Genomic DNA, 18,321 nt, shown 5'->3' on the forward strand with positions numbered 1-18,321 from the left:
GTGCTACAAGAGCAAGACAAGGCGTGCGTACCCTCTCCAGTTTATCACAGCCATCTCCGCTTCGGCACAGCTAATAACACCACGCAGTCTCCAAGGACCGGAGCACAGTAACTGCTTCCCTTTTATGCTCGTTATCTCTGCCTTAAACTTCTCCCAAAGCAATCGCATTACCGTAAACCGTATCATTTTTTATTTCATTTCCCCTTAATCCCCCTACAACTAACCCAGCCTGGCCTGACTCGCTGCCCCCGCCCGGGGCCGGCGAGGGCTCCTCGGTGCAAGGCAGACAAAACCCGGGGGTCGGGCACCGGCGTCACAGCGAAGATGGATGCTCATGCGTTGATGCCCGTTTGTTCTCCTTATTGGAATTATCATCATCACGAATCTACTTCAATAAAGGGCTTGGTACCTTCCTCCTGTGCACGTCTACCGGCCGCCTCGCCAGCGCCCGCGGGCAGCGCTCGGCTCTGCCGCGGGTACGTAGGCTCCTTCGACTGAGTCCGTCTTCGTGGTCCAGGGTGCCCTTTGCTTCTGTGTTATCTCACGACATGAGTTTTAACTGTGGCTACAAAATTTCTAGTTTGGGTATGATTGCCAATAGCTTTTGAGAAAGGAAAAGTTAATAAGAAAACCCCAAGTCTTATAAAATACTAAGAAATGACCAGAGAAATGAATATCACAGAGACAATAGTACCGAAAGCGTTAAATGACTTTTATGTTTTAAAGCTGGAATTAATAGATGGGAATGGAAGCGCAAGCAGCAGAAGCGGCCAGCAGCTTTCTCAGCCCAGGCCCGCCGCAGGGCCCGGGGCAGAGCGGCCCCCGGCCGGGCGCAGGAGGGCACGGCGGGCACGCACGGCCAGCGGTGGGGCAGGCGGTGGGGCAGGCGCCGGGCCTCCCCGCCGCGGGCTTTGCACCGGGGTGCCGACGGAACCGTCTGCGCTGCAGCAGGACCAGAGGGACTGACCTGCACGTCCATGCTTACACGTACGTACGTCTTAGGGCACGTATCTATGTGTGTGGTGAATGCATATACCCTAATAAATGACCTCACGTTACTCTGATTTCGGTCTCTCAGCCGTGATGCCAGCTCCCCCTCACGCCTGGGGAGGTACAGATGGGGCCACACAAAGGCTCTTGGTGCTGCCACACGAAAGACGTTAAAGGGAGAAACAGGTGAAGAATTACAAGATCAGATCAATGCAAATTCCACCAAAACCTAGTGCTAAACAACACCTTAACATTCCAAACCACATCCTCAAATTCTGGCCAAAATGCCCCAACACTATCAAGTTCACAGCGATGGAGTCCAGCCAACAAAGAGATGGAGAACACTAACTGCCTTTGCCTTGGAAATAAGCTACTGAAAGAAAAAATATTGAGAAAAATAACGTGATTTTCTAGTATTGCCTCAGAGGTGATTTACTGCTGATATAAAACTAAACTTCACGACAATATGTACCTTTTTCATGCGTTATTCTAGATGGCAGTGTAAATCAATTGTGAGTGCAATGAGTAAAGTTGTTATTGCCATCTCTAAAAATCCTACAGTGGAGAAAAGATTCAAAGAATTATTATTTCCTATACTCACATGTGCTGTGCTTCTCGGGGAGGCACACACAGAGAGGTTTTGAAAGTCCAAACAGAGCCATTGCATGGTTTAAAATAGGCCAAAACTCTGGCGACAGAGATTAATCTCTGCTGCAACGCTCTTTCTCCATGGTTTTGTACCACCTAAAAGGCAGAGAGCATCACCTCCCCAGTGCCGGAGGTGACAGCCCTGGGGTGCCGGAGCATCCCGGCGGGAACCCCCACCCCAGTCCAGTCCCATGGACCCGCCAACGTTCTACAACAGAAAACGGGGCGGGTTTTTTTTAATACTGAGAAGTCATTTGTTTGATTAAGGCAAATTACGCCTGCATCCCACGCAGGAATGCGTCGATGCCTAATTCGGCGCTCGCGGGGAGCGGCCGCCGCTGCACGCCGCGCACCGCTGCTCCCAGCAGCGCAGCAGCTGAATCAATTCCTGCTGGCGACGCGCTCGGGTTCCCGCGTCGGTGCCGTTACGGACAGCGACGCGCACGCACACGCACACCCGCAGGCAGCTCGTGCTCGGGGCGATTTACTCCCGCTGAAGTGCTGCCTGGTTACCGTCACGGCGGAGCCATCTCCCCCTCCCCGCTGCCCGTGAGCACGCCGGCGGGCTCTAATCCCCGCAGACTCCCCGCGGGAGCCGAGCCGGAGCAGCAGCCAACAGGAGTTGCTTTGTTTGCGCTGACTTGGGTAAGCAAATTATTATTTCCTTAATAACCATTTGCTTTTTCTACCTGTTCTGTGCAGTGAAGCAGGTGGGATTCTGGCGAACCTGGTTGTGTTACACGGATTTTATCTAGTAACAGGAAAATACTGGAGGACTTCTGTGTGCAAACGGTTAGTCTAGTATCCCACAGCACTCGTGTTGTATTTAGCAATTTCATAGAAAGCTACCTTCTGACATTTTACTTCAAAAGGAAATATTTATAATGAAAATTGTGATTCTGCAAGTGTTCGTCAAGGACTACTAAGTTAACGTACTGCTGCCAAATCGATGGAGATTTGGGATGGACACAAGATGTTTAACGTGGGTTTGTTTTTAATGGCGAGCTCATGTTTTCAGTTTCTTGTTCTTTTGTCCCTGAGCACAGAGGCTGGCCTGGCAGTTAATTCATTCACATGCAGATCGCTTGTTTTGGTGTATTTTTTTAAACCAAAGCCCTTTGACTTTGTGTTCTCTTTTTTTTTTTTTTCCCTGTAAACTTCTGTCTAATTCTAAAGGCAAAATCATGAAAGCAGCATGTATCTTCCCCCTCCATATGTAACTTTGTCACAAGACTATTAATCATGTCTTACAATAATTTTGCTAATGCAGTATATCCATTCAGAAGCAGAGTGTCTGTCTGCAGATGGATTTGCTACCGGGATATATGAAAGTGGAACAAATTTCTTCAGGAACTATTTAAGCAAGGTCATAACAACATTCATTACATCCTAAGCAATGATGTGTCATTTGCCGGATCAGAGTAGAGCAGCAGTCAGGTTTATTGACTCAGTCTGTAGGAAAAGCCCAAAGGTTAGACATTAATATTGAAACTATTTACTACTTTCAGCATATACTCATCAGATTGAAGTCCTGTGCGTTGCTTAATTTGTTATGATGGGGAAGAGGGAAGCTAAATAAACTGAAGCAACGTTATGTACTTCTTTTTTAATCGCCAGAGGTCTTTACCTACCTTAATTAACGAGAATTTCCATTTTATTATGCAATCTTCACAAACCACTGCTCTTGCATTGTCAAAAGTGAAGGGGGAAAAGGGCGAACACGGACACTTCACTAGGTTAAATGTTTAAAATAATGCATTTTCCAAGTGCCTATTGGGCGTTCTCTGTCCGTGCACCCCACTGCTGCGGCTGGAAGACTTGCCCACCGAGCCAGGGGATGATGCACATGTGAACGGGGCGTCAGGATGGATCTGACAAACGAAGCGTGTCAGGAGCGTGATGGAGGTGCGCAGACAGACGCATCGTACGGCGGGAAAACCTGCCAGCCCAAGCACAAAGCCTCCTTGCCCAACTTCTGTTATGATGTTTTCTGTTCCTGTGGGAAGTAACGCTTCCTCAGCTAAGCGAGTAGGCACGCTGGACCCCATTTACCCGCGCGCTGGGTGCTAGCACCGAGAGGTCAGGACGTTGGGCCAGAGCCTGAATAAATAATAAAAACCAAACAAACATATCCAACGTTGCATTCTCCCAAGCTGCTGTGAAGTGCAACAAGTGGCTTAACCAGGCCGAGAGACAAAGGAAAGACGAGTTCCCAGACGTCGGGAAAGTCACAGGTCTCATAATGCTGTAACCACTGCCCGGCCACGAGGCCTCCGCGTCCCGCACCGAGCCCCTCTGCAAATACCTCCCCGTGTATCAAAAAAGTACTGAGAATAATACGATCCAACGTGAGGAGGGAGGAAGGTGGGCAAGCATTCATCACCCGAGCGCATATGCAGCTTTACATTTCAGGCAATTCAAACATTTCATTATTTTGCTCTCAAAATAGCAGCACTCACTCCCCTTCCTCGCAGCGCGGCGAGGGGAGGCAGGAAATGACTTGCTCATGATGGCACAGAAAAACTGAGAAAGCAGGAAATCAAATACACGTGTAGGGAGTCAGAGCTATTCATCCAGATATGAGCGAAACCAAATGCCGTACACAGAGTGACAGAAGGAGGAACTATAAGATGAACAGATGATTCACAGGAGACTAAAGAAAACACGGTACTACCTTCCTTTAGAAGCAAAACCCATTTTAAAAAGAAACTTGTTGAATTCACAGGGAATTAAATATGAGAATACTAAGGGAATCGAGCTTAAACGAGCAAATGTTGGGCAAATCTGACCCTTGTGCTGGGACGGGCCAAGCGCACAGAAGCGAGCGCACGTGGCTCCGCTGCCGCCCCCCCAGGGGTGACCCCTCCGTGCTGCGCTCGGGCTGCCCCCGGGGCGCTCGTGCCGCGCTTCCGCGCAGGGGCTGCACCGGGACGGCGACTAAAATACTGTGTGTCCCTGGGGCCAGGCTGACCTACTTCCCCCCCCGCCCCCGTGTTCTTTCTTTGACAGTAGGCTGGGAAAGAAACAGAGAGGTCACCTGAATTTTACCCGTCATTCAGCATTACACTGGCATCATGCGTTTGGGGTTTGGTTAAAGCAGATAAAACTCACCTTCCACCAGCAGCTAAAGGTGTCTGCTGAGAAATCTCTTTTTGTGACGTTCCGGTTCTCTAGAGATTTGGGATGGGCGGATGGCTCCAAATGAAAAGGTCATCTGGGGGCTCAAAATATTGGCAGAAAATTTCTACTAATTGATCAGAGTTTTGGGGAAGAAGTTTTGATCTTCATTGATCCTAAACAGCAAGATACGGCTGGTTTTTATAAGGAGTTGTATTTCGAGGAGTTACATGTGCATCAGAATCCAGAAGGTAAATAAAGGTCAAGTGCACGCTGGCCTTCAGTGATTTTACGGACTGAAGCCTTCGACTGTTTACAATTGAGTCATTCTGTTTTCAATAACGTTAAATTAACCTTTAAAAAATTGTGTCAAGGAGCTCAAAACCCTGAAACCGTGCTAATTAAGGAGATGAAGTAGGTTCAGGAGGAATTCAGTACCTAAGCTGTCTGTCATAAAGCAAGATCTTTCAGCTTTTTCTCTGCTTTAATACTCCTGCCTCTTTCCAAACGCTTATTTTTACACAAAAGATTGTGCTTCGTCGTTCAAAGGCTCAGCTGGGTCTCGGAGGCTTTGGGGCAGCCGTTCCTGCTCTCGAGAAGTGCAACGCTCCACGGGCGCTGCTGTAGCACCCAAGCCCCTGCTGCCTGGGGGTGTTTTCAGTGCGTTTCTTTCATATCCTGATAGCGTGGCCAAGCTGCTTTTTAAATTTTTTTTTTTTCCCAGTCTCAGGGCTTCTTTATCACCTTCCAGCATACTTCCAGTTCTGTAATGTTAGACCCAATCTCATTAGGAGCGCTTAGGTGTTTGTATAACATTTCACACCTCCCGGACCTCGTGCAGTCTCTAATTCTCCCTCGGCCCCGGCGAGCTCCCCCAGGCTGGCAGCGCTGCTTTCCGTGTTCCAGCGGTGCTGCCCAGCCTCTGCTCTAAAGAGCTTATCGGAGAGGGGGGAGGTGGGGGCCTGGGACCTGACCAAGGTCAAGCCGCCCGTGAGCAGCGGCGCGTGTTTCAGAGGCACGGATCAGCCGGGAGCCCCACGGCTGCGTTTACCGACCAGATTTCCTGCGGTTACATCCTCCAACGCCGATAACGGGCTCAGCCCCCGCCTCGCGGAGCAGGGGCGACTCCAGAAAGCTGCGTTTTCTATGAGCTGCTCTCGCCACCCCCACCCCCCCCCGCACGCCGAGTGGGGGGCTGCCGGCGGGGACCGCTTGCTCCACGGCTGCGGCACAGAGACACCCCATCGGGGCAGGGCACTAAAATCTGGGCACCCCTTCGCCACGTCAGCGGCCTCCCACCAGCCAGCACGGCGGCGGCGTGGCCCTGCGAGAAAAGGCACGGGGAAGGTTATGACTCAGAGCAAAAGCAACCTGTCAATTAACAAAAATTAAAGACGACAGCAGCGCAAACTGTACAAGGCAGATCAACAAAATGCTTCATATCAGCTCCCCTCCCTGCAGTCGTGATCTCTTTAAACTAACTATTATTTGAGCGATAAAGCAGCTCAACTATAATCCATCTCCATCACTAGCTGTACCTAACTTTTAATCCATTAAGTCATGGACGCTTTAGATAACACTAGCAACCATTCAGCAGGGCTATTTTAACCACTAAATATGAAGCACAACATAAACATTTGTAATTGCCAACACGCGCTAAACGAGTACGCTGACGAGAGCGTTACCATATGGTCACTGACTCGTACCCAGCTGATCTGGCGCTGCGCTGGCGGCCGGAGCGGGACGTAACGGCAGGGACATGGTCAGCACGAGCATCTGCGAGTAGCAAAAGCACCACAAAATTTCACATGCTTGAAAAGCGTGACGCCTCTGACCAAGCAAACACTGTTCACGGCATCCCGAATGCAGCTAGCCCCCGGGGAGAGCTGCTCTTCACGTGAGTGCCTGCCACGTCAGTCACCTCTCTCCTCCTCTTCCTCGCAGCGTTCCCTGCTTCCACTCTGGACGAGATGGGTCGCAAGGAAGAGGACGACAGCAGCTCCTGGAAGAAACAGACGAGCAACATCCGAAAAACATTCATTTTCATGGAGGCCCTGGGATCGTAAGTACCACGTCTGCTCTCCAGGCAGAGCCACCGCTAGACAGCGGCTTCCCAGCCCGGGGCAGCGACTCCCTTCCCGGCACTGACCAATGTCACAAGAAAACAGCTCCCCGAGACAGGCACCAGTCCCCAGGTGAGGGGTGGGCGTCCCATCACTGCTGGTGCTCTGAGTCATGGCTCACACTTCCCACCCAGCCCCGCGGCACGGCTCCGGCTCAGCTCTGCCCTTTCCTCCTTTCCCTCTAAGCCTACGTGGCAGCTTAGTTAAAGTTTTTGCTCTTTTCCTGCTGAGCACACGGGACTGCTGCTGTTGCAAGGTCAAGCGATGGCTCTGGGAGAGGTATTATAATAATAAGTCATATATTTAGCTCATAAACCCTGACTCAGTTGAGGGATGAAACAAGAACAAGGATGTTCAAGTTGTACGATACCTCTCTATGATTTAACAGCTTAATTTGCCTATTCATGCAAATGAGACAACATTTCCAAGGTGGTGGAGGAGGAATTGAGTTACCTCCACCAGCGAGATCTGTCACAGCCAAATTTCCTGCAACTTTAGAACCCACGGCAAAGCTCCCACAAAACAGCCTCTCCAGAGCTGGGCGACATTTTACATTATCGTGTTCCTGGTCAGCCCTGGAAATCAGTTAAATTATCCAGTGGCTTTCTTTAAAGGAGCGAGGTTAGAAAAAGCTTTATTCTCTCCTAGCCAACTTGTTGATTCATAATTTTTTAATAAGGGGCATAATTATTATAAACTGTTGGGGACAGATATATAGAACAGATGCCCCAGCATCTGATTTGTAGGTTGTTCATTTCCTATTATTACATTAATAGGAAAATTTAGCATTAGAAATTGGGATTTTTTTTTTCCACATGCACGGCTTCAGCTAGCTGAGAATATAAATGAAGATCTGGGACCCAAAATTACCTGGAATCTTACTTCCCCCAGCATCCACAACTGTTGGGTGAGGGGCCCTAGCGAGGACGTCCCTGCCTATTCCCTGAGAGCTCTCAGGAACCTGACAGGCGTTTCCAGAGAACAGCCTTCAGAGCTCAAATGGATAAAAGGAGAAAAACGTGTGAAACACGGAAAAGGTCCCACCACCACCTGCTTTTTGGGCTAGAAGAGAGAAGACCATCGCATCGAATTTACTGAAAGCAAGATTTGAATTCATCTGTTGGGACGCCTTCCCAAAAACCTACGGGAATTTTTGTTTGGGTTTTTTTGGGGGGGCAGGGGGGGAATAGTTTGGGTTTTTTTTCCCTTGCTAGGACCCAGTCCTGGCACAGCCCCGTTCCTCAGGACCCCAGTGGTCTCGCACATCATTTCAGCGGCCCTCAGAGGCCTGCTGGAGGAGGAGGAGGAGGAAAGCTGAGCCGAGCGAGGAGCTGCCGCTCCCCCCCGCGCCACTGCCGGCTGCCAGCCGCTGCCAGAGACCCAGGAGCAAAGCCCCGTGTGCCAGATGGGTGCAGCTCCGTGCTCAGCCAAGCGACCTGCACAGCGTGCCGGATTCTTTCGGTGGATTACAGGAGATCTGTTTTCTGCCCTTGTTTATCGGGTTTGCTGCGATAGCATCCCAACCAAGAAGGTGCTTCCGCGGGGCTCACCTGCCTCGCTCTGCCCCCCAGCTCCCCGCAGCGCTTTGCAGACTCGGTGGAAGTACCATTTAACTACCATCAGTCAACCTGTTGCTCATTTGATGAGGATTATGAAGGACTGACCTGGCAAAGTATGCACTGTCACTATCCCAAGACACATGTTCAGCTGCCTAAGACAAACCTTTAACAGGATTGAGAGCATTAGGCATGTAATAAATAACCGCTCATCGCTGCACCGGGCTGAACCCGTACCAGGAATGCAAAAGACACTCATCCTCACTAAATGTAAACAGGTATTAGAGTCTCTACAGAAAGGAGAACACATTGGGTGCCGATGGAAAGTATTAACTGAGGTTATCCGGTTGTTTTGCGCTTTAGGTGCACAAAATGTTGATTGATATACCCAAACTGCAGCATAGCTGGGCTCTCCTCACGCCACTTCAGCTATCTCAGTCCTCAGGGCAACGCTGACCAGGGAAAGTGAAGGACTACTTTAAGAAGGCGGGGGCTTTGAGGACACACGATTTGTATTAAGGAGGAATTTGGCCCTGTTAGAAGGGAGGCTGTTGAGATCTGTCCACAGGGGTTGTTAACCCAGACAAGAACCCGAGCCGCAGACGGCCCCGTTGGCAAGGCGTTATCGATACAGCCCCTCGGCTGGGCTTGCGCTTACCCCGGGAAAATCCCCCGCCCCGTCCCAGTGGATTCAGGTGCCAAGGTCCCTTGAAAGGCAGCAGGCTGCGAGACCGTGGCCGGTGCCGCCTCCTGCGCGCACGCCCAAGGCCCCGCCGCTCGCCGCGGCTGCCGTCTGCCTCCCCGGTGCGTGCGCCGAGCGGCCGGACGCGGCTGGAGCTCACCCACGGCCGCAGCAAAACACTTGACTGTCTTTACAGTCCTGAACAATGTTGTTTAACTTCATTGCAGGGATCTTTTTTGTTCACTACCCCAACACAGCTTCATGATGATCTATGCAAAACTAACCCTTTCCCTACAGAGAAAATTCGGGGGGTGTTTCTACATATTCCATAACCTTGCATTGAATATCCTGTTTGGGGCTGCTGGAGATGTAGTTCTAGCTTTACAATCAGCATCCACTCAGAGTTAAATTACTACCACATTGTCTGTTCCTGCTGTTTCCTCTCTCTAAGTATCCTTCCAGTTCACAGCAACAGCATCTACTGAAATACAACTTCTCCTCTCTGCAGAGGTGCCTTTTCGGAAGTTTTCCTAGTGAAGCAAAGAAGCACTGGCAAACTCTTTGCTCTGAAATGCATCAAGAAGTCTCCTCTCACAAGGGACAGCAGCTTGGAGAACGAAATAGCAGTGCTGAAAAAGTGAGTATATAGACATTGTAATGTCAGGTAGAACAAATGGCCTTTCCTAAGATGCGCGGCTCTACGGTAAGAATAATATAAAGAAATAAGTGTTTCTTTTTAAAGAATATATAAATATTACTATGAATTAGTAGATTAGTAAAGTTTCTTCTCTCATTCCTCGGCCGGACTTGTAACGCCAACAGCCGTACGGCCCCAGACCTGCGGAAGGAGACAGACGAAGCAAAGCAGTACTCAGGGGAAGGAGAACCAGGGCTCCTGCTCTTGCAGCCCAAGTTAAGGCACCTGAGGCAGAGCAGCTGCCCAAAAATGAACGGTCCGGTGCGCCGCGGTTGGCGCGTGGTGCTCCGGAGGGAGTTCGCAGCGGCATCAGCGATCCTCTGCCACACGGGGCGGGGGAGGTCAGCCAAAAAAACAGCCACAAAACAGCCCACTGAACTTCCTCTGATGATTAAACCAAGATGACTGTTGGGTTTTCCACTGGAGAAGCTGCTTTGGCCTTGCCGCGCTTATTTCCCACCCTCATTTATCTTTGCAGGATAAAGCATGAAAACATCGTCACTCTAGAAGATATTTACGAGAGCACAACCCACTTCTACCTGGTCATGCAGCTGTAAGTATCAGCAGAGCCATTTCTGTGTGGGCCACAGAGGAAGAGCAGCGGCAGGACCAGGGTGACGGACCGTATTTCAGCACCTACACACCAGAGCCCCTCACGTGTAAAAGCTGCGTGCCCAGAGCCATTCAAACCCCCCTCGCTAAGCAGCAAGAGCCGCACAGTTTGAGCGTACCTGGACACTTCTCATGCTGCCTTGGCCCGTGCCCATTTTAGCAGCAAGTTTCTAAACCAAGATTAGGAACTATTTATGCAAATTAATTCATCACAGCTTAGCAGGGCAGAGACAGAAGTATTTCTAATTAAAGCTGTGCCATGCAGGGTTTCTAGAAATGAAAACGGGCAACGTGTCAGCTGCAGAGAAAGCAGCTCGCTGTGGGCATCAGCTCTGAGCACCCGGCTGCTACCGCTAACTTGCAGATTTAGCTAAAAGGAAGCAATCACGCAAAAACCTCTATCTGCTTGTGTAGCAGAGCCTGGAGGCAGTCCTGCCCACGGTGCTGGATGCCGGCGGCTCAGACCTGCCGGCAGTTGCATCATGACCTTACCCAAAACCCCTAGGTTTACCAGTAATGCTTACCGGGCCCCTCAAATTGCGCTCAGGAGTGTCCATCGGCCTCTCAGTCTCACAAAAACTCCTGCCCAAGGAACAGTTCTGCTGTAGGTGGAGTTGTAAAAGGACCAGAAAGTTAGCTTGCCTAACACGAAAGCATTATTAGCTTCGTTTAATTTTCTTTTCAGTCTTTTTCTTTCTGAACTACCCTTTCCACAGGGTGTCTGGGGGAGAGCTATTCGACCGAATCTTGGAACGAGGCGTTTACACTGAGAAAGATGCGAGTGTGGTGATCCACCAGGTCCTGACAGCAGTGAAGTACCTCCATGAAAACGGAATCGTTCACCGCGACTTGAAGGTGAGACCCGTCCCCCAGCAAGAGCAGCGCCTGGGGGAGCTGGCGTGACTGCGGGCTTTATCCGCTCTGCCCCACGACCTTCTGTTGTTCCCTTCCATTCTTCGACACAAATTTCAACCTCTGACCGCTCTGTGTCCACAGCCTGAAAACCTGCTTTACCTTACTCCCGAAGAGAACTCCAAAATCATGATCACGGACTTCGGCTTGTCTAAAATGGAGCAGAACGGCATCATGTCCACGGCCTGTGGGACCCCGGGATATGTTGGTAAGCCAAGGCTCAGGAATGGGCTCGTGCTGGTAGACTGACTGGGAAAAAAAGCTGTGTGTATACAGCACGTTGCCTAGCAGAAAGGAAAAAAAAAAATACATAATTACGTTAACAACAACATGCTACTCACAGATGCGCTGCGTGGACCACATAAAGACTGGATTACAGATGAGTGTAGGGACTGCAAAATCCCAGAATGTTTAAAACTGAAAAGAAAAGGATAAAAAATATATATATATTTCAGCGTTAGTCGTGTATTTATTGCAATTTTAACACAATGGGATTTTGCTTGATTTCCAGACCACACTGGCTTGATCCAGAGCTTACTGGTTAAAACCTCGGGATGCAGGCAGAGATTGTCAGTGGTTCTTTCTATTCAATAGCGTAAAATAGATACAAAAAGCACAGACCAATGCAGCTGGTAAATGGGGCTGTTCCTGGCTCGTTCTCCTGCACTGACGCCCCAGAGGCCGAGCGTACAAGAACTACTGCTTTTCCCAGTATCGAGTAATTTATTAGTGCTTAGAATTTTCATATGGTTTTGCTATTTCTGCAGCCCCCGAAGTCCTCGCCCAGAAACCATACAGCAAAGCTGTAGACTGCTGGTCCATTGGAGTCATCACCTATATCCTGTGAGTAAGAGCAAACAGCATCCCACCTATTGTAACATGAGTTTCCCACCTGCTCCGTCGCTTCAGTCACCTCTGCAGCGTGGCAGCGCAAGCGGAGGCGACACCCGACCTCCCGTTTTGCTGCAGGAATATGGCAGCGGCTTATTCACCCTTTGCACGGGTTCACTGGACCATAGAAATGAAAGGGACGTGAGGAATCAAGTAGCGGAGCAGAGATGAAAGGAATCACATTTTCTCAATTATGTGCCTCATCCTATGCTTTGTTTTTTTTCAGTTGCCTACAAATACCAATCTTCCTTGGTACTTTTGGTTTCATTTCCTCCCACGCCATACAGCTATGTACCAGCTGTGGCTTTGTCCTTTCGCTGCTGCAGTTAAGCGTTTAACTCTTTTCTGCAGCTTTACCAACACACTTAGATGGGAGGGAGAGATGGACGGACAGAGCAGCCTCTGCCACCCACTCCCTCGTGTTGCCCGTGCGTGCCCAGCCTGGCCGGGCTGCGGAGGAGCCTGTGCAGACGTGGACGGCGGCGCTGAAGGACCACTGGCTTTCTGCTCTGTTCCAGGCTGTGCGGGTATCCTCCTTTCTATGAAGAGACTGAATCCAAGCTGTTCGAAAAGATTAAAGAAGGCTACTATGAGTTTGAGTCTCCGTTTTGGGACGACATCTCCGAGTCAGGTAAAGCTCGGGCACTGGGAAGCACCGCGCCCCCTCCCGCAAGCTGCAATCCGGAGCCCCGCAACGCGCAGGCACGAGCCGGCGCCGGCCGAGCCCCCGCGCACCCCCAGGACGCCCACCCACGCCTCGGCAGGGACGGGAGCGGATGAGGCGCTGAACTGAGTCACTCACACAGCAGCAAACCCCCCAGAGGAGGGAATTGCCTGCAGAGGCTCCCAGCGCGGCTGTAGCAGGGGTGACGACACCAAAGCCGAGCTGCGCCGGCAGAGCTTGGGGTACTTCGCATCCTGCCTGGAATGCAGCATCCTCGGCTGAAGCCTCTGTTAACATAACCCTGAATTTCATAAATGATTAGCAAGCTCAGAGCGGGCTTAGGCTTCCCTTGGAAGCAGGGGAACTCCAGGGTTTTTTCACCTTGTTTTGGGGGGTTTTTGTAGGGCTGGGTTTTTTGGGATTTTGTTGGGGTTTTGGTGGGGGTTTTTGTTGTTGTTTTTCTTTTTTTTCCCCCCTATTGCTTTTCTCCCCATCAGCTCCCTTTTCCTTAGAGCAGCACAGCAATCCGTGTCAGCCACCACTGCACCCTTCCACCACACTAACCTGCTTGCAGAGCTCGCCTGCGCAGAGTTTACTGGAGCCAGTGTCTTAGCAGCATATTTTGAACATCAATCTTTGATACACACAGACAAAACTAGGACATAACAACGAACGCCACCATGCTCCCTGCAAAAAGAGGAAAAAAAGGGAGGGATGCAACTGCTCTTTAGGGCAACCTCTAGATCTGCTCGGTTTGCACTTCATGTTTTTTAGTTATTTTTTAGCTGCATAATTCAACTCAAATTCACATAATCTAATCATACCATGAAGTTTGGTATGTCCCAGGTTAACATTTTTTCCCTCTGGAGCCCTTCACTACAAACGTCTCCCTTTAACGGAGCCATGAGGCGGTACGAACACCTCCTCCTCAGGCTGAGCTTTGCGGTGTCTACCCACTGGCGTTTGCCGTGCGCTATTAGGTTCGTATCTTGGAACAAAGAGAAAATAACCTTTTCTCTCTGCTTCTCCTCCCCTCCCAAACAGCCAAGGATTTCATCAGACATCTACTGGAGAAAAACCCGAACACGAGGTTTACCTGTGAAGAAGCCCTGCGGCACCCGTGGTGAGAGGACCGGGGCCCCGGCCGCAGCTGGTGGCCGCGGGGATTTATCAGCCTCCGTGTCGCTCCACGTGCTCGGTGGTAGCTGGGAACAGGGGGGTCTCCCCAGCCCCCGTTATTAATGTCACTGTCTGCCTTCGCGTGGCCCCGGGTGTTTCTTTTTTGTGTGCAAAGAAAGAAAATGATGAATAATTAAAGATGCAATTTGTGCATGTTTGCCTCCATAAACAGAGGCAAAGAAGAAATCCCATCCTGAGCTTTTCCAAGCTTTGAAGTGCGTGTTTGTGTTACATTTTGTTGCTGTTTTTCCTTTGGGTTTAATTATTGCTGATTGAATGTACAAAGCCGTTAGTTGCCTCCAGAATGTGGAATGCCTTACAAATGCCATCTGCCTACGAGCCCATTTTCTTCTCTCCCCATCTGCAGGATTAATGGAAATACAGCCCTTCACCGTGACATATACCCATCTGTCAGCGCTCAGATTCAGAAAAACTTTGCAAAGAGCAAATGGAGGGTAAGTCGTCTGCTGGTGGGAGCCTAGAGCCATTTCACTAACAAACGCCAGTTGCTGCCATCTAGCAATAAGCAAGGCTTCAGTTGTGGGGGTAAGAACCCAAAAACTGAGATCCTCCAAAGGCCGCCTGAAAATTGTTTGCAGTTACTGTTTATAGCATGCTTGGACCAATATTCCCTGCTGCAATGCATACTGGTGGATTTACCACAAACACTGCACGATAGCGGCCTTGCCACGAAAGCAAAGGAGAGAGGGAAAGCATTATTGCTTTTATACAGAGGGAGTGAAATTGGTGCTCCATCAGCAGATCTTTTGGGGAGCTTAATCCAGCTTTTCCTCCTCTCAGCCTTGAAGATAAATTGGTACTGCATTTATATCAAGAGTTTTAGTAAGAATTTAGGTGGAGAGGGGCATGCCATATGAACCACGTGTACTCTAGCATTCTAAATACTTACATTCAAAATTCAGCTCTAGCCTCCATTTCACACTGCGGGGTAATTTACAGCTGTTCGCCCCGATTTCCTCACGCAGAAGTGTTGTAGTCCTCAAAACCATCCGCCGTTCGCACTCAGTGGAAACCGTGGTGTTCGTGCCCGGAACAAGCACATCCCACTTTCCACATATTGTGCAAACAGTCAGTGCCAACCAGGACAGCGCTGCCCGCCGTCCTTGCCTAAGGGGGACAGTCCGTTTGTCCCGCAGCACCCACCCAGCCTGGCGTCACCAGGTGCTCACCACAGGGTTTTTCTCTTCTTCCCCAGCAAGCCTTCAACGCCGCAGCCGTTGTGCACCACATGAAGAAGCTCCACATGAACGGTCACGCAGCGGCTGAAAGCACCCACCCCGTTATACAAGTCTCGGAGGCATCCAGACCCAACGCGCCCACGGTGGCCACCCGGCCAGCAACGCCAAACGAAGCCAAGGACACGTCGCTCCCCCTGGTGCCCACGCAGGGCTGCCCAAACCCTCACGCTCAGCTGGAGCAAGGCACAGGAAAGAGAGAGGGAAAGCTGCAAAGCCACTCGGAGAACGGACCGCTGCCCGCAGGCAGCAGCCTGGTCCTGCCCGATAACCACAGCCCGCCAGCCAGAACTTCTTGTGGGTGCAGTCCAGCCTGCATGGGCCATGAGAAAACGAAGACATCCTTCTGCTCCGAGACGGTGCTTCTTAAGAAATCCGCGAAATCCCAGTAGGTATCCAAGTCGTTAGTCATGCTTTCCTACAAAGTATATGGCAATAACCATCTCTGGAAGTAGTTGCCTGGCACTGAAGTTGCCAGCCCCAGGTGGAGGTAGAAAGAAGCGGGGAATAAGGAGAGAAGCAAACATTTTGACTGGCTGGATAGCGGTACCCAGCCAAGAGTCCTCCATGCGTGTAGGAGCACCTGGTGAGGCCCATCGCCCAGGCTGCTGGCAAAGCTGGCAGGTTGCGGAGGCAGCAGTGCTCAGCTCCGCACGCCACTGCCTTGGGCACATTTACTTCCAGAAACCACAGCTGCCTGTGGTTAAAGCTGCCGATGCCGATTACTCAGCTGGTGCGGGGTGACTGGACCCTGCCTTTGCTGCAGTGTTGACTCGCACCCAGCTCTGCTTTGCTGTCAGCAGCTGATGTTCTTTATATTAAAAACACAGCTTCAGTTCAACCGCAGAATGATCATAAATACTGATATTCCTCTTTTTCCTTCTTTCTCTTCTGATTCTTCCATTTCCAACCAGTCATTTCAAATCAGAAGTTCTTGTTCCAATGAAAACCAGTAAACACTCTTCCCACTGTGGCACTGGGCAAACTGGAGTTTGTTTGATCATGTGACGAGGAGGCAGCCACCGGGCTCCCCACATCGCCAGCGGTAAGTGCTCTGCAATCCAATCACCTGCTGCTTTTAATTAATCCCATTATGGCATGAAAAAGGGAAAGGCACAAACAGCAAAGTGATTGTACGTGAAATAAATTGACTCACAGGTTTTTTTGCAACAGAAGAAGCCTTAACTAAACCATATTTCAAGGAAGGACTAACCTTTCAGCTTCCATTAAGGCCAGTCCACTGACTCTGAATCCTACTTCTACAATTACAACAGGGTTGTCCAAGTAGCACGTGAAAGGAAGCCAAGCACAGACCTGTCAAATCAAACTCTACAATTATCAAAGCTGCTCAGTGGGAATCACCCTGGAACCAAACAGCTTCATCAGCTGGGCTTAGGGCTTTTCAGCTGGGTCTCGGCTGTGACCATGAGCAAAGGGCTGACAACAGGCTGCTGGTCCATGGCCAGGCGTAGACGGGACACCTCTGCAGCCTGAAGGGCCACTCCCTTCAGATTTGGTCCAAGCCGGTCAGTTTAAGTTGCTTTCTTACCAGAGAGCAGAGCGTGGGGATGTTAATTTTGTAGGTGAGCAGAGCACAATTATGAAAGTTTCATCCTGTTTGACCATAGCTTGCATTAATTCTGGACTAGCTAAATTGCTATCATTGGCACCACGTTATATACGAGCAGCAAGAAGTATTGCTATTAGATCCTGCAATAATGTTCCTCAAAGGTGAGCACATGCCAGCAAAGCTCTCCACAAGAACCACGTGGTGAGCTACATCCTATAATCTTTTATGACACTCTCTACTGATTAGATTATATGAACAGAACTGTAACATACAAAGGATTAACAGAAGCCAAATGCAAGTAAGATCTACTGTAGGCTCCAAAAAGGTCCATTCCAACGATCAGCCATGTAACAACCCTTTATAAATAAGGCACACGAGGGATCTGAGCTGTTCCTAACCCCATGCTACTGCTTATCAACAGCGGACATTCTGAAGGTAGCAGCCTAGTGAAACAAAACTCAATCCTCAATTGAAAATGTCTCTCCTGCAGAAACAGAAGGGCTGTTTTACTCTTTTCTGCACTTCAAAGCCAGACATCAACAGCGCAAGCAAGAAAGGAGGCTGTGCCCCGCCAGGAGCAGGCGGGCAGCAGCGTCCCAGAGAGCAGCGACCGACTGGGGACAAGCAGCACGTTAGTCCCAGGGATCATCACTGCAGTGACCTCAGGGTGTTTCTGGATTGTTAAAGCTGGAAGGCGGCACTTTAGCAAGGGAAAGTCTGAGGCTACTGCTAGCATACTCAGTGTATATTATCCATACATCGCTCGACGCTATAAGCTTTTGTTTTCTGTATATTGTTTAGTTGTCCAATGCATAATTAAGTGCACTGCACAACGTAAATCCTATAGACCAAAGTCATGCAGAGTTTCACTCAGTGGCAGCTCAGTTATTTTTACGATCTGCATCCTATCCACTCCTTGGATTTTGGTTAGTCCCAGGCTTCGGCACTCTGAAGTTCAGCATCGACCAGCTGCCCAGGCTGTGCAGTCCTCACTTCAGCCACAAAAGGAGAGACAACCTGCTAGCATCCTCCATATGTCTGATATGCACAGACCTTCTCACAGCAAGGTCTAAATTCCCTGCTTCCAAGTCTGTAATTGCACAATAAATACTTGCTTAATAAACCTGAGTTTTTTGTAAAGTGCCTGTTGGTTATTCATAGAAATTTGATGTGGAAACGGTCTATTAAGTCTCTTCTAAAGCATCCCCCGGGCATCTGCAGACCTGCTCCCTCTGGTGTTTTTCTGGCAAAGCGTTACGTGGTTAATAAGCAGATTGTGGCAGAAAGTCAAACGAGACATTTGACTTCACCTTTGCGAACGAGGTCGCATTTCTCTTATTTGTATAAATATAGGTAGGTTGAATAGATATAATGGAGATAAAATTCTCCATTTCTGTGATCTGGTTCTTTGAAGAAAGATCAAG

General features: G+C 49.9%; 1 protein-coding gene across 1 annotated transcript; it reads left to right on the plus strand.

Moving 5' to 3' along the window:
- The first annotated feature begins 1,962 nt into the window (after nucleotides 1–1,962).
- On the plus strand, nucleotides 1,963–18,025 carry CAMK1G (calcium/calmodulin dependent protein kinase IG). Its single transcript, XM_064471746.1, has 13 exons — nucleotides 1,963–2,283; nucleotides 6,700–6,817; nucleotides 9,625–9,753; nucleotides 10,292–10,366; nucleotides 11,142–11,280; nucleotides 11,422–11,545; nucleotides 12,105–12,180; nucleotides 12,747–12,859; nucleotides 13,937–14,015; nucleotides 14,439–14,526; nucleotides 15,288–15,715; nucleotides 16,242–16,372; nucleotides 17,388–18,025. Exons 2-12 carry the CDS (start codon nucleotides 6,726–6,728, stop codon nucleotides 16,333–16,335), a joined length of 1,437 nt encoding a protein of 478 aa, XP_064327816.1. The 5' UTR covers nucleotides 1,963–2,283; nucleotides 6,700–6,725; the 3' UTR covers nucleotides 16,336–16,372; nucleotides 17,388–18,025.
- Nucleotides 18,026–18,321: the final 296 nt, after the last annotated feature.

Source organism: Phalacrocorax carbo, chromosome 23, assembly GCF_963921805.1.
Source record: "Phalacrocorax carbo chromosome 23, bPhaCar2.1, whole genome shotgun sequence".
Taxonomy (NCBI): domain Eukaryota; kingdom Metazoa; phylum Chordata; class Aves; order Suliformes; family Phalacrocoracidae; genus Phalacrocorax; species Phalacrocorax carbo.

Excerpts from the sequence above, each read along its gene's own strand:
- CAMK1G (XM_064471746.1), top strand. The coding sequence starts at position 6,726 with ATGGGTCGCAAGGAAGAGGACGACAGCAGCTCCTGGAAGAAACAGACG. Across the intron at positions 9,754-10,291 it reads GAAATAGCAGTGCTGAAAAA|GATAAAGCATGAAAACATCG; the intron begins GTGAGTATATAG and ends TTATCTTTGCAG. Across the intron at positions 11,546-12,104 it reads TGGGACCCCGGGATATGTTG|CCCCCGAAGTCCTCGCCCAG; the intron begins GTAAGCCAAGGC and ends CTATTTCTGCAG.